The 16,489-nt window shown below is 40.4% G+C and overlaps 1 protein-coding gene across 3 annotated transcripts in view; it reads left to right on the forward strand.

Annotated features, from left to right (window-relative positions):
• The first annotated feature begins 16 nt into the window (after positions 1-16).
• LOC111602362 (NACHT domain- and WD repeat-containing protein 1) overlaps positions 17-16,489 on the forward strand; it is a 29,458-nt gene continuing 12,985 nt past the window's right edge. For all 3 annotated transcript variants that reach the window (XM_023319375.2, XM_023319374.2, XM_023319373.2), the window contains exons 1-10: positions 17-463; positions 1,328-1,650; positions 4,488-4,648; positions 4,721-4,865; positions 4,995-5,160; positions 9,360-10,269; positions 10,354-10,814; positions 13,549-13,996; positions 14,073-14,199; positions 14,272-14,383. In XM_023319375.2, coding sequence (XP_023175143.2) covers positions 269-463; positions 1,328-1,650; positions 4,488-4,648; positions 4,721-4,865; positions 4,995-5,160; positions 9,360-10,269; positions 10,354-10,814; positions 13,549-13,996; positions 14,073-14,199; positions 14,272-14,383 — 3,048 coding nt within the window. In that variant the 5' untranslated portion in view covers positions 17-268. The remainder of the gene's footprint in view (positions 464-1,327; positions 1,651-4,487; positions 4,649-4,720; positions 4,866-4,994; positions 5,161-9,359; positions 10,270-10,353; positions 10,815-13,548; positions 13,997-14,072; positions 14,200-14,271; positions 14,384-16,489) is intronic.

Genomic DNA, 16,489 nt, shown 5'->3' on the forward strand with positions numbered 1-16,489 from the left:
TAGATAGATACAAATGTGCAGCTATAGATACAGCATGCATGCGAATTGATGTTGAACATGTGCCAAAGCTTTGCGCTGCTGTTAGCTGCCGCGAGGGCAACAACAACGACGACGTTGCCATTTGATTTTGGCCAAGTTAAATAAACAGGGCAAAAAACACACATACACACGCAGAGCCATTTTTCGCACACGCTTATAAAACATAAATAAGGCTAAGAGAGAGTTGTCAACAAAGTGTTTTTTCCCCTTAAGCATTTGTCCAACAAAAATGGCCGCGCCCATCGACGAAAGCGTTCTAAATGCGCTGCGTGGCGTTACCAGCGCTCAGACACGTCTGCCTAAGCCGCTGCTCATCAAAATCTATGTCGCCAGCCTCAAGCAGGAATTCAATCAGGAGCGCCGCATGCTGCTCGAACTAGTTGGACCCGAACTGCAAACACTCTACGATGATCGTCAAATTGAGGTGGGACACCATGATGAGTGTGTAGCTATGAGAATGTGTACTGAATGTATTTGGCTTAACAGAGAAGAGCGCAGAAACTCTTCCTATAGATCAATGTATTTTTAATATATTCATGTTACTAATGAGATCTGCGTAAATATTTAGAATATCTCTTAACTACAGATTAGACATCTTGATCATTTAGAAATCTTTTCTTATTTTAAATAAATATTTAAATATTTCTTATTTAAGAAATATATTTATGGCCATCGAATCAAGACATCTCTACGATGCAGACTTTCTCTGAATAGATTCTAACTCTGCTCTAAAGTTCTTTAGATTGATGAACACTTGCAACACGTAAAGCTGGCCAAAGTCATCAGCTTTTGCTAGTACAAAAAAAATTCAAATTTTAGCCTTCTTTTTATGTATAGAAATATTACTCAGCTTTTTTTTTCTAAGACTCTTCAATGCTATCATATTTATAGCTTCTGTGAGATTAGATGCTAATTTAGAAGTCTTAAGACCAAACCCTATTTTAATTATATATAAAAATTCAAATCATTCAAAGGAGTCAGTACCTCTAGTCCCTTTCTATTGCGAGTTGGTTGGGTTACCTTTCCACATAGCTATAGCTATGCCCATCAACTCAGCTATTAGAGTATCTCAAGCTGCCTAAAATATATACCAAGTCTCAAGACATACAAAGGCAACTGATTGGAAACAGTTCCTCTAAGCTCTTGCTTTTAGCTGATGCTAGAAGCTCTGTTGCTCTTGAGACATCTTAAGTTCATAGCTTGCCTAATAAAATATTTTCCCACTCAAGCCTTTCGCACAACCCTCTTTCATATGCAACATTTCTCAAGAGTCTTCCTTCTAATGCAGCTGGAAATTGTGGACATGCACTTTGGCACTGGTGCTCTGGAGGTGACACAGCTGGATCGAGATCCGTATATGCTTGCCGACTATCTACATGAGATCGACACTTGCCACGCACATTCGAAAAGTGTTTTCTTCTTGGCACTAATTGGCGATGGCATTGGACGTACGCCGTTGCCCACGCACATCGATGCGGACATCTATGCAGCTGTGCTGGCTGTGGAGCATGTAACAGCACAGGACAAAGAGCTGCTAGCTCGCTGGTATATCGTTGACAATACACAAAAGCAGCAGCAGCAGCAGCAGCATGTGCTCAAACGAGACTATTGGTAAGTTGTACGACTTCTGCAATTATCCTTGAGTTATTGTTAGCCAACTCAATTGCAGCTGCACACAGTGCGCAAATATTTACACAATTGCATAAGCTAACAATGGCTGCGCCTTCTTGTGGGCGTGCCGAACCTTATAAGACTGCCAATTATGCTCAGAGTGAGCAGCTAGTTGCCACGCAATTGCATAGAAATGCTTTAAATAAATATGAAAAAATACATTAAATAGCATTTTAGCAATTAGCACAGCTTTTGTTTACAAATAAAGTAAATTTAGTTAGAAATTCATTTTCATGGTATTTATAAATGTTTCATAGTTTGCCATAACTAAGTTGTTTCATACATTTGTGGGGCATTAAGTTGGATTTATTTATTTTTTGAAAAACCTCAGAGCAAAAACTCGAACATTAAATAATTTGTATAATAGGATTAATTTGACAAAAACACAGTTTAGATATGGCCATTTATGATTTAAAACACCTTTAAAGTTTATAGCTTTATTTAGAAATTCAAATCACAAATTAACCAAAAATCCAAACGAGCTGTGATTTAATATTAATAAGCTGCATAAATACAAAAGCTGCTTGCTATAACAGTCTGCTGCGGGGTAAGAGCGCCGCTGTAAGCTAACATAGCTCTGTTAAGCCTAACACTGATTGTTATAAGACCCCGTAAGCTGTGTAAAGAGCTATTTTGTTACTTTTAATATTGACTTCAAGTTTTGTTAGTGATTCAGTTAATATATTTAAATTTCAATTACAATTTGCCTTGCGGTCAGATAAGAAAAGCAGCTGAGCACGGCTGAGCGCTCTTGTGTGAACAATACTTTGGAAAATTTAGGTCAGCTCATGATTCTTAGCTTATAATTTAAAGACTAGTTAGAAAGGTCAAGAAAACTTTTGCATAAATTAATAGCGCTACAGTTGATGTTTTGCTGTTTGTTTTATAAGATAATTATGAAGAATTTGCTTAAACAGAAGTGTAAATAAATGTATAAATGATGATTGAATTCAATTTTAATTTTTGTTGCTCAATATTAGTTTAACAATTTATTTAACATTGTTTGTGCTTTGAGTATTAATTAAAGATTATTGAAATTTTTTAAAATGCAAGTTTATATTTATATACGATATTGAAGATGTTTATTTTGGAATATGATGACAAAATTTTGTCAATGAAAAAAATATCAGAGAGCTAATAAACTTGAAACTTTTATAAATTTATAAATTTGTATATATAGTTAATATACAAATAACATAGATTCACTCTGTGTATGACTGCTAGTTGTAATTCTGTTGACTAACAGAGCTTGCTGTCTCTAGCTGCCTGCAAAAGAATAACATTGAACACTCTGTTAGCTAACAGTTCCTGCTAACTATAGAACACATTTGCTACTCACTCTCTCTCCCTCTCTCCCTTTGAGTGCTTCCCATTTCCTATTTAAAACCATCGTTTGTTTTTGCTTCTCAGTCAACGTGCTTAAGTTTCCACTTAGCCGGCGGATATGCAACTAAATGTTTAGCACAGTGCGAGGCATTCACTTTGACAGGGGCACGTTTAAATCGCAAATCCTTTATCCTGCTCAAGGCTTTTCATTTGCTCTCGTGTCGCTCACATGCTGATGGCGACGATTGTGCTTAATGAAATTCTTAGTTCTTTTCCATTTATTGCTACTCACAGCAAAGCGTGACAAAACGTCTTCGATACAAATATATTTAATATGTCTTTGGTGAGTGTAAACGTCTGCGAGCTTGAAATGTTTTTAAAAGAAAGAAACTCAATTTACTATTAACACGCTTGACATTTATTAGCTCAGAGTTCATGATTGGCTTTTGATTGAGTTAGAAACACTTTATCAAATGAAATTAAATGGAAACACTTAAGATTGAGATTGCACGCAATATTTTGTGCTTTGATAGAAGCGGATAGAAATTGACAATTCAATCAATTCCAAAAAGGGATTAGCTGAATATATAATTTAGAATTTCTGCATAAATTAGGGCCAGTCACCAAAAGGGAGTGAAAAACTTTTGAGTGAAGCAGAAAATGAAACCTTTCAAGGAGAAATGTGGAAATCAAGGCACAGCTGTTGATGACAAAGCAACGACTCTTGAATGACCCTTCAAACTAGTTAAAAACTTGAGGCAAGGCAAGTTTCGTTGTCAAAATTTTAGCTCCTGTTGACAGCGCCGACTAAGAGTTACACTGCACAAGTGGAGTTATTTAAAATATATATAAGTACTAATATCATATAATCATAATCATTCTGTTAAACATCATTATCAATCAGTTATAAATATCTGAATCATCATTATATTTTTATCATTATTTTAGTTAAAATTTTAGTTAAAACAAATGAAGTACTTAAAAATAAATATTTTAATAAATTTAGTTAAATATTTATGAGTTAAGCTCTAAACTTAAATGTAAATTATTTAAACTGAAGCTTAAATATTTATCAAATTTCCACTGCACTACAAGCGACCAAGAGCTGAAAGGCGACTGATCAATCAGAGCAGCAGCGACGCCTTTTATAGCTGCAAAGTTCACTCGTTGTTATGCGCGTTCAGGTAGAGAAATGAGCATATTAGTTTTGAAGACTAGCGAATGAGAACAGCAGAGATGAAGAGGCAGAGGCTTAGCTCGACTCACTCTCACTTCAAGCATACTTAGTGAAGTTAAAATTGTCTTTATTTAAGATACACACACACAAAGCCAATATACCCCTTTTAGCCTATGTAATAAATGCTGGCCATGGGTTTCACAGCATTTAAACTTTATTTTCTGAGAATATATGAATGTTTATATATATGTCTGTCTGTCTATATAATTTACAGCTCGTTGACCGCAGATGAGTGGCTGGCAGAATCACGACAGCTGCATCAAGTGCTGGACAGATCTTTACAGCATCTGGCGTCAACAACAAAGGCAGATGTGCTGCGACGTGTGCAACTGCTGCGACGCACTCAAATCGAACAGGAAGTGCAGCAGGCAATGGGTAAGTGAAGCTGGCAAAACGGAAACAGTTAACGACACGTATTTATAAATAATCAAACGTCTGCACACACAGCACATTCGAGCGAAAAGATATTGGCCGTGTTCCGTGAGCGGGCGGCACAGAGCAGCGGAAAGGACGTGGAGGCTGGCGAACGATTGCGCAAAATCAAAGACGAGCTAACCATGAATCTATCAACGGATAATCATACGACGCTAGTGTGAGTAGCCAAGGCATCAAGGGGCTCATTAATATAATTGGTGACACATAATTGTTATGGCTATTATTATCATTGTCATTATCATTATCATTATTGCTGTGATTGTTATTGCTAATGCCATTGTTGTAGTGTGCCGGGCAACGCCAGCAGCGAGGCCATCGATCCGGACAACGAGGACCACGAGGCATATTTAAGTAAATTCAAGAACAAAGTCACCGACAAGTTGCGTCTGCTAATCGAGGCGCACATTACAAATGATCCCGATGTAATCAAGGGGAGGAAAAAGACTGTGCAGGTGAGCTAAACAACGCAAGGGGTGGGAAGGGGGGTGAGGGTTGTACAGGTGAGCAGCGTAGGTGGGCGCTTTGCCGCAATTAACATTGCAGACAGCTACAAAGTGGTTTTTGTCGGCGCCAGTGCGAACATTAAATTTAATTTATTTTTACTCGAACAGACAGCAAAACATTTGTTTTTGCATACCTTAATCAGTAATTGTAGAGAGCGAGGGAGAGACAGAGAAGGAGAAAGGGCGAGCCACATTCCAATTGTTTAACGCTTAAAGCAAAACATTCCGCAAATAAGAAACAGTCATAAATTAATTCCCAACATTACAAGCTCTAAATTATGACTTCCTTTACAATTGCCATCTGAAATTTGACAGCATATTCCTTGTTATTTTTTCTGCTCTCATTTATGGCAGTTGGGGCAGGTATTTCATATTTTGTTGCTTACGCTTATTGTTTATGCGCCTGGAGCAACGCTTTGGGCAGGTTAATTAAATATATTCGAGAGTTTGTGTTAGGCAAGTTAATTATGCATGAAGCTTGTATGGCACAGCTGTATATCATAGAGGAGAAGTACAGTGGATATTGCTTAGGAGCAACCAAAGTTAAGTTTATTCGTGATTAAGAGAGGTCGTTTGCTTTATCCTAAGGAGAAGCATACACGAATACATGTACAACACACACACACACACTCGTAGTGACTTCAACTGCTTGCAAGCAGTGCACTCAGCACTGCAGCTAACAATCGCTCTGCTAATGAGCTCTCTTATCGTTTACCTTCTGCTTCGAGCATTAATTAAAGTTATAGACAGCCGAAAAGTAAGCAAGCTGTGCTTGTATGGAAATGTCAAGAGTCTATCACTGCTATCATCATTCGACTCTGCCATCGCCTACGCCCTTGTCACTGCTAGTTGCTCTATATAGTTCTATAAATATATATAGATATATTAATAAATGTCAGCAGCTCGGCTGCCTTAACTATAATTTCTGCCATTTAATATACGCTGTCAGTTATCTAATGGCATTTTAGAGACGGGATATTGATATTATTATATATTTATAAGCTCATCTATTATTTATTGCACAAAAGTCGGCAGGAACTACAGTCGAATAGGCGAAGTCAATCCATTATTAAATATAACCACTGCTGATTTATTGTCGACTTTCTATTAGTGTGGCTTACATAGCATTTTCTCTGGCTTATCAATTTCGTTCGTTCAATATTTGCTGAAACACCTGTGAAATTGAATTGCCAAATGGCTGATGGGCGGACAACAACAACAAAAGAAAACGAAAACAGAACGAAAGAAATAATAATGGAAGAAAATCCAAAAAGCAAAACCAATAACAAGGCATCTTCATTTTCTGGCATAAACAAGGCTGGATTTTTGCTCGGCTTTCACAGCCGCCAGCTATAAGCATTTTTGGCCCTCAAAACACACACACACACACACACAGAATCCAAGGGAAACACGAAACAAGTTGCCAAGATGCTGCCCACAATTTACTTTGGGCTGGAGGTTGGATTGGGTACGTTTCGGCTGGCTCGTTGGATGACTGTGTCTTCCGGACTTGCCGCATTGCTGGCCACGAACTGGCGCGTTGGCTTTTGTTAAAAGCATTTAACATTTCAACTTGGCCGAAGGACGCCGCGTAATGCGAGCTTTGGCTGCCCCATTAGCGGACGCACAGTCTGCCCCTCTCCCTCCCTGCCCCACTCCACTACGTCCACGGGCTGGCCCCAATTCGAGGGCCGGCTGCTGCATGACATATTAACACACTTACACTTGTGCACAAATGCAGCCCACGCGAACTGCACTTGTTTGCACTTAACGGCAGCGCATTCACTTGCAAACAGTTCGCTGCGAAGTCCTTGAAATTTAAAAGCCTTGCCTTTGCCACTATCTTAAAGTCAAGCCAAAGCGCCTGCCCACAACTCAGTGTCCCATTACCTCAAGGCAGCTTTAGCACTTTGACAAAATGTTGTGGCATTTCGAAGCCGTCAAGTAACCAAGAAATATGCAAAGTGTGCACGCTCACAAAGATAACATGAATAAGATGAACACGACGAAGAAGAAACGCCTCACAGCTGTTGACACAACATGGCGTATGCGCAATATTTCTATGCATTATGAAATTGTATGCAAATGTCGAGCTAATTAAGCGACCACTTCCAGCATATCTGCAGTTGCCACACACACGTACACACTCGTACACACACTCCAACACAATCCTGGCCCCCACTTGACCACTGCTACTCCGTGTCTCTGTGGAAATGTTGATTTAGTGGCTAAGCCACAGTCAGTGCAGCGTTCCAATCAGATTTGCAAAGCGAAAGCTGCTTATTGAAACCAGAAATACACTTGAGCGTATGTCTACACTGAGCGAAACACAAAGTGTAATCAAGTTGAGCTTTAAATGAAATGTGTTGGGATTTGGTTTCCGAATTAAAATGTACAAAAATTAGAAAAAGTTAACTTAAAATTTCTGAAGCATTGAAAAGCTATGTAAAAGCAGCTTACACTCAGCTAAAACATGATGAAAGAGGATTGGTAATTCAATTAGTTCAAGTTCACTTAAACGAAACGTGACTGGCTGTACACAGAGAGAAATACTCGCCCAATTAGTTGTTGGACTAGAAGCCTTTATCGAGCATAAAGTCAACTGCTAAAGCGAGCACTAGATAAAGCTGTACTCGATATTTACATAAGCTCAACATGATTATGGTTATACACTGAAAGAAATGTGGAGTAAATTGAATATCAAGAGGATATCTAGCATCTTAGTAAATCTATCTTAGTAAAACTAAATGAAGGGAAATGAAAAAAACTCTTAAGTTTATTTAAATGAAACGTGAGTAGCTATACACTGAGCGAAATATTGTGTTAGTTTAAAAAAAATATAAACAAGTGCTGCCACAACTCGATGAATAAGAATGAAGAGCTTAATTAGTTCAAGTTTATGTCAGCCATACGTGACTGGCTTTACACTGAGAGAAATACTGTGTTACTGTGCTTAGACTAAGAAAAAATATGAATTAATGCAAGAGGAGAATCAAGAATAATGCTTGCTGTAGTTTATGCAAATTAACTAGCTATACACTGAGAGAAATGTGGTGTTGAATTGTATATCACAAATAATGGAGTTACACTTTGAGAAAAATAACAGTGAAAAGAGCTGGGAATTCAATTAGTTTAAACGTTACTAAAAATACACTGAAAGAAATATTATGCTATTTTTATATAAATAATATATATAATAATATATTTTATATAAATAATATATATATAAAGAAATATTGCAACAACTTGTCGTTGGTCAAGGATTAAAAATAAATTTGCAGTGTACTTGAGCCATATACGATTGTTTATACACTAAAAGAAATTTGTATTATCATTAAATAAATGTGGAACTGAATTTAAGACAATATTTTTTAGGGAATTCGTATAGCTCCAATTCACTCTCTCTTTCTCTCTCTGTAGCTCTCTGTTTCTGAAATACATTGACATATTGTAAGGCCTTTGTTTGAAATTGAGAACAAAACTGAAGTTTATTATAATCACAATTAGCTTAGCATAAGGCTAAAGTAAAAAGAAACTTCAAGAACTGCTGTCCACTCAAGTCAGTCGCCTTTGAGGGCTTAACTCATGTTTTAGTTGTGCAGTGTATGCATGAGCTGCGTCTGGATGGCTTAGACAGAGCTAAAGATGAAACTGAAGTGGGCTTGAGAGCATGAAGTGAGTGTGCATGTGTGTGTGTGTGTGTGTGGGTGTGGGTGAGGGTGGTGTCTACTTGTTAGTGGTAAATATGCCACTGCCAGCGAACGAGAACAAGTAGAACCACAAGGATGGGGCAAAGGATGAGGATGTCAGTGACAGAAGCTCAGCAGGTTCAGCAGGTGGCACTCTGACAGCAGCGCAGGTAAACAAAGTTACATGGGAGCGGGGGCATTGTAAGACAGACAGGCAGCAGCGGATGATACTTTGGCATAATATATGCCCCGGTCAGGAAGCGAGAGGCGAACTTTTAGTGCTGCTGACAAGCTTCCACTGGGCTGGGGCTGAGGCTGGGGCGCGTCGGTCAGCGCTGGACATGTCAAGTGTCCAATTTTTGCTGCTGATTGTTGACTATTTGAATCCCATTTAGTAATGGCTGCCAACCACACACACACTTACTATCTCTGCCCCACTCTCTCTCTCTCTCTGCATAGGAAATCTTTCACGAACATGCCACACATTTGCGAATATTGCGCGAGCACACCGAGCGTGTGGTGCTCTTAGAGACGCGTGTGCCGGCCCAGTTGCGACAGAATTTGATGGCGAATTTCAGGAATGGCAGCCGACATGCTCCCTACTTTATATGCGGTGCCCATGGCAGCGGCAAGAGTGCGCTGATTAGCGCCCTCTATGGCCAGGTGGGCGGCTGGTTCAGCTCGACGCGCGTGCATCGTGTCATACGCTTCGCGAAGGCCACGCCCCGTTCGGCATACAATTTGGAATTGTTGCGCGTCATCTGCCAGCAGATTTCGATTATCTTCAACATACCCGAGGGCTATTTGCCCAAGGACGCCTCCTTCGATCCGCTCTACATCAGCAACTGGTTTCAGAATCTGTTGCGTCGCATCGAGGATATGAACAATGATGTGCTCTTCCTGTTCATTGATGATCTGCATCTGCTGAATCCGTTGGACTGTGACATTGTGGCCGCGCTCTCCTGGCTGCCCACATCGTTGCCCTGGAACGTGCAGATCATCTGCAGCTCGACCACGCCCGTCGAACAGCTCAAGTTTACGCCCATGCAGCGCGACCGCTTCAAGTCAGTGGAATATCAATTCGTGCTGTCCCAAGAGGCCAATGCCACGCAACTGCAAAGGCCAGCCGAATGCGCCGTCGACGTGGACTTTGTGACCTATGTGGAGCAGCAGTTCGACGAGCTGGAGCAACAGTATGGCAGGCAGGCGGTGGCCAGCTTGGCTGCCTACATAACCTGCTCCGAGTATGGCCTAACCGAGACGGAGCTGCTCGAGCTGCTTATGCCCACCGATGATCCCGAGTCGCTAATCGACACGCACAACGGACACTTCAGCTTCGCCAGCTTCAAGAAGATACACAAGCAAATGGGTAAGTGAAGTGTCTGGCATCCCGAACTCTATATTTGTCTCTATGTATCTCTATATATGAGCTACTTCCCCTTCCCATTCGCAGACCAGCGACTGCTGCTGCACGATAAAATCATGTCCGGCAAGGTGCTTATACAGTGGCGTCACAACTATTGTGCCACCCTCGCCAAGCGACGCTACATGGATGTGGAGCGTACGCGCAGCCTGCACATGGAGCTGGCCAATTTGTTCTTTCCGCAGGACGAGGACGAGAGCACGTTGGAGAACGACTCGACCAGAAGCGATACAAAGTCTGTCATCAGCATGAAGGAGCGCGAGCCGCAGCACAAGGATAAGGAACGTGAGAAGGATAACGTTTCGGCTGGCCGTAAATCATCGTCAACGCATCACAACGACGACACATCCACCTTTTACAATCCCATTGCTGCCGATGTCTCCTACAGCATGCGGCACGTCGAGGAGAGCTGGCACCATCTGATGCGGTCCGATGACACGACTCGCTTCAAGCAAATCGCAGTCTGCAATTTTGATTTCCTGCTCGCGGCGGTAAGTGACACAGCAAGCACAAGCCATGCCCAACTCCCCATTAGCTACAATCTTAACGAGCCTTCGCAATTAGTTGCGCGCTGCGGAAATTAGTTTAGCGACGAGAGCAGCAAAATGGCTTTGCGATCAACTCGATTTACACCATTGTCACGCCAGCAGCAACAACAACAACCAAAAGATGTGCAATCAACTTGTCTAATAAACTTTTAAACAGGACATCAAATCGGCACAATTCCACCCTCAACTATTTTAGCTGAAAGTTTTAGAGGCCAACTTAAGGCTCATATCTTTTATTTATGCTTCATAAATTTTGATAAGATTTCCCAGTTGGAAAACTGTTAAAGCATCAATAGCTGAGACATTTTTGCTATTTAAGAAGATGGAAACTTTTTGCCTGTCTGCTTTATCTATGCAATACATAAAACATTTAAAAGTAGAAATTTACTTGACTTTGCTTAACTTTACTATTGATACGCTTGGCCATTTAGACTCTATATTAGATTATGCTTTGTGAATAACCTCATCCAAGTTAAGAAGTCCAAAGTAAATTTCAGCTTGTTCTTAAAGTAAAATTCAATATTAAGCAAGACAAGCTATTTAAATCTGTTGCCTTCTTATAAAACTGCTTTCTCTAAGCTTGTCGCATTCTCTGATTTAACATGCTAAAGCGAGTCATTGAAAAGATGTTTTCAAAGCAAAACTGAATGTGCTTAAACAAAGCTATAAAGCACATGCAGAGTTCCTCTAAACTCTTGCACAATTCATTGTTATTCATATCTATATATCATATTATACACAAGTTATGAATATTTATATGACAAAAGGCAGCTTAAATCCAAATTAAATTACTGCAAATAAATTTTTATCAATTTTGTGTTATCAAAAACTTTTCAGCTTCAAGCACAAAAATTCTAATTAATTTTCTGCAAAAGTTTTAATGCATTTTATATCAGATTTTTGAGTGCATAAAGACAGCATTCGCACATAAGTGATAGAGTAGCTTCATTAGTTAAGTAGAGAGACTAATCAGTGCATTGCAGATCTAAACTTGCCTTCAATTTCTAAATGTCAAAGCTATTCAAGAATAGACTTTGCATAGAATTTGCTTATTTCTGAAATGAAGCTGAGTAAGTTTTGCGCTTCATTAAAAACTGAGAGCTGAAAAGAAACTTCAGCTGCTGCTGAAGTCTGTCTTAAATGTGAACAGTCTTAAAGATCTTTGATAAAGCCACTCTGTCGCAGCAGCGCACAGCTTATAAAACTCTCAGTTGCATCTGCTCACATTCAGCAAAGTTTTGCAAATTTGTTGCCTAAAAAGAAATAAAGAGAGGAAGAGCTCAGGCACAATTAGCGCGGCTGTCCAGTGGCTGAGGATTTGCAAATTGCAGCACTGAATGTTGCATTATGGCTTAAACAATGGGCTGACAGGTCCGGCGATTTGGGACAGCTGCCAACGTCATTTGGTGTTTAATTGTTTAAAATGTCGTCATTCATTATGAAAGTTGTTCGTGCGGAAATTACGCCGAATCGCACTGCAGAGTTTTTGGGGCTGACGAAGGCTGGAGCGAACTGGGGCCAGGCATGATTATTTAAGCAGCTTTTATGCTGAAAAATCGAATTAAGCCAAGCAAAAAGTGCAGAGTTATCGCTGCTTGACAGATAAAATATGCATTTGGCCATAAACTGTTGGTCGAAATCAAAAATAAATGCAATTCATGCGAATATGCAAACTGTGCAGCAAAGTAAACTTGGCCAAAAAGGAGTGCTTGAAAAGATAGATGGAATTGGAAATATGCTAAGCTTAGTGCGAGATGAAAAATGATTCTTATGCCACTGCAGCAGCTGCTGCAAGTCCGACACGTGCCACAATTTCGCCAGCTTTCAACAACAAGTTCAAGTTGCTTAGAAAGTTGACCTGCTTTTCAATTAAGCGAATGCATAAAAGTGCTGCAGCTGCAGCTTGATTTAATTAACATTTTGGTGCAGTCGAAGGTCAGCAGCTAAAAATGTTGCCATATTTTGCAACTTCTGCAGCAACTGCGAGAAAACTTTTCATATGGCTTTTAAATCGCTGTCAAATGCTCGGATCAACAATTGCCAGACAGAAACTCAAAGGGAAGACATAAAGTATGCTTGCAGTTGACATCAATTATACTTAATGCAGATGCAAAATATGAAATTTCCATACATTTGACAGATTTCACATATAATTAGCAGCTCGCTTCAGTCTAACACAGAACTGCAACATATTCATTTTAAATACCTCAACAACTAACACAGCGTATACTTAATGAGCAAATTTAATACACCAAATTGAACAATCAACTACAAGGCGTATAAATCAGATTGCTCTCACTGCGACTGCAGCGCAAGCAAATAGAAGGCGTATACTTAATATTTAAGCTTAACACAATTTAGCTTCCTTTTCATCTGATGCTCTTGATTGGAAGGGAGCACAATGCGTATACTTAATATTCATGCGGCTGCCAAATATTATACATTTTGCGCAGAATTACCAGGCGTATGCGCAATATTCCTGCAGCTGTTTTAATATGCTAAATAACAAAAGCGCGCAAGCACAGGGCGTATACGTAATGCTGCCTCTGCCCATTATTAATACAGAGTTGCAAGCGAGCAAAAGGCATGAGCTTAATATATATACATAAGCAAGCAGACCACAGGGCGTATACGTAACATGCTAATTCGTGTCACATTCTGCATTGCCCACTTACAGGTGCAAACGGTATCGATTAGCTATTTGCGCTGCCTAATCGAGCACGTGCGCTGCTACGTTCTGGATCGTGACATCGAGCTCATTTATTATACCATACGCAAGTCGAGCGATGTGCTGACGCGCGATCCCATGCAGTTGGGCTCACAGCTGGTCTCCTGGCTGCGGCCCATCGGCGAGCACGACGACGACGACAATTCGCTGCTGAGCATGACGGTCCGCTCGGCGACCGCCTGGTGCGATGGCTATGCTGTGCCGCTCTTGGTGCCGCTCACGGGCTGGCTGCCGGCGCCGTTGCCCTCGCAGATACGCACCATGACGGTGACCGGCACGGGCGTCATACGCGCCGTTTGCCTAGCGCCATCCCGCCAGCACTTGATACTGGCCACCAACTCGGGCGATGTACAGCAATGGCACATCATGAGCAACTCGCTGGAGCACACCTATAAGGGTAAGTGTGCCATTAATGGGATGGCCATTAGGCGGCGATCTAATCATCGTCATCACAATTTTCACTGTGCACACAGGACACACTGCGGCAGTCACGTGCCTGCTGGTGGCGCCCCAACAATCCCAGCTGCTGTTGACCGGCTCCGAGGACACGAGCGTTTTGGTGTGGCACGTGTCGCTGCGCGAAAGACGAGCGCACATTAAGTGAGTGCAAAGGATGACCTTGCTCAATCTCAGCAGCAGGCACATAATCCGCTTTCATTCTTCTTCACTCAGGGCCCACACGGCTGCCATAACGGGCGTCGCAGCTGGCGTCAATAACACGCTGATCATTAGCAGCAGCGACGATGCAACAATTGCCATCACAGACCTGGCCAGCGGCAAATTGGTAAGCTCCATTCAAGTATATATATATAAATAAATATGTGAATAGAGTGGCTAGGCTAATGGGCAATGTGCTTTAATTGAATACCGTTTAGCATTAAACTTAAATATGCATTCGTTTGCAAAAAGCTTAAATGTTAACGAGAAAATGTTACATTTTTAAATGCATTTTGCTGTCGCCTAATTGCGCGACCGCGACGCGATCCACAGCAAACAAACCGCATTAATTTGCATAATTCCTTGCCTTTGCCTCTGCCAAACGAGGTCGTAATCACTCTCCACATACACACATGTATCTCTATCTGTGTGTGGGTGTGCCTGTGCGTGTGTTTGCATGAGTGTGGCTAGTGTGCTCTCGGCTGCTGTACCCTATATCATAGTTGCAGACACAAAAGGTTGATTTATGTTTGCATATGCTTAAGATTTTTGTTTAGCTTAAAATTAGTTTAGTTTAGCTTTTAAGCTAAACTTGTGGCTTACAAAACATTAACAGAGTTTATGGCTGACCTATTTACATTATGTTAAGCAGCTGTTAGATATTTGAGCTGTTTTTCGTTATGCCTTTTAGCATTTCTTTTATACTTTATTGCCTTACATTCATTTTTCGTTTTAGCACTACTTTTTATCTGATGAAATAATATAATATAAATATAAAATTAATTTATATAAAAAGTTTTTTATTTATATTCACTAAATTAACACATTTACTAGACATGACAAGTTTTTTTCTTGCATAGCTTCTTTATATTAAACAGCCTAAAAGCAATTTAAATATCTTAAATATTAAATGTTAAATATTAATTATATATTGAATATCATAAATATTTTATTTATTTTTACTTTCATAGCAATGCCAGATTTTAACATAGATATTAAGTATACCAACTTTCGACAGCCCTTTGCTAACATATGTTTGAGTATGTTTGGTAGATGTTAGCATCTTAAAGTGCTTAAGCATTTTCTTTTCATATATCAGCTATTAAACTAGTGCACATCATTTACATATAGCACTCTCTTAGTTAATCATTCTGTTAAGCAGCTGTTATGTTAAATTATAGAGCATGTTAAATAGCATTACAGCTGCTGTTATATATATATGCATTACTTTAACATGCCTACTGTTAGTTAACAGCGTAACTGCTAGTCGATTAGCTCGTTGCAAAAGCCACGCTGCTAGTTAAACATGAATTTGTGTTTGTTTGTGGCATGCCTGACAAATGAAGCGGCACACATTGTGGCCAAAACCGCCTGCCTATGCGCATGTAACCATAAATCATATTATGTTGAAATTTCGCACATATCCACACACAGACACGCACATACACACACGCACACAGAAGCTGGCACATTAAACTGTGATTAACTACAATGCAATGTTTGCATATAAGGTGTGGCTGGGTCTGTCCTTGGGCCGCAACCGGTTGGTTTCTATGGGTGTTGAGCAGCAGCCGCTGTTGACACACTCACACGCACACGCACACACACAGGCACACATATATAAATTAGATTTATTGCCACTTGCTGGGCGTGAGAAAAAAATGTCGGCTAGCATATTTTAAAAAGCCAATTTCGCTGACTGCCACAGAATTTGAAAGCTAGTCAAGTGCAGATTTTACACTTAACATATGGCATGACGAGGCAGACAGCATAGCAGAGCAGAGAACTCGCGCGTCTACACATGCGAAGCACACTCAAAATTACAGGCGCTTATTAAATTAATTACAATATTAAGTATACGCCATGTACGCAGAGTCATGCTGGCTGCTGGCTGCTGGCACTGCTTTCATGTTGCTGTCGCTGCTTTTGGCATTTAAAAGTTGTTGTTGTTTTTTTTTATACTTCTTTTTTGGTAATTTATCAAAGTTTTGGCATTTTTGTGTGACTTTCGGCTCGCACATACACACCTAGTATAAGGTATGGCAGGGAGAGAAGATGTGTGGCTGGGGCTGGCAGCGTTTGCCCGCGCACATTGTCAACATCGCATGCCAAACGGTAATTAACTTAATGCATACAAAGTGTGCCACACACTCAGCCAGAGAAATACACACACACACACACACTCACACACATAGACATAGCTGTGACAGCTTCACATGTGTCACGCAAGCCT

The sequence above is a fragment of the Drosophila hydei genome, unplaced genomic scaffold (assembly GCF_003285905.1).
Source record: "Drosophila hydei strain 15085-1641.00,03,60 unplaced genomic scaffold, DhydRS2 tig00008122-arrow-pilon, whole genome shotgun sequence".
Taxonomy (NCBI): Eukaryota; Metazoa; Arthropoda; class Insecta; order Diptera; family Drosophilidae; genus Drosophila; species Drosophila hydei.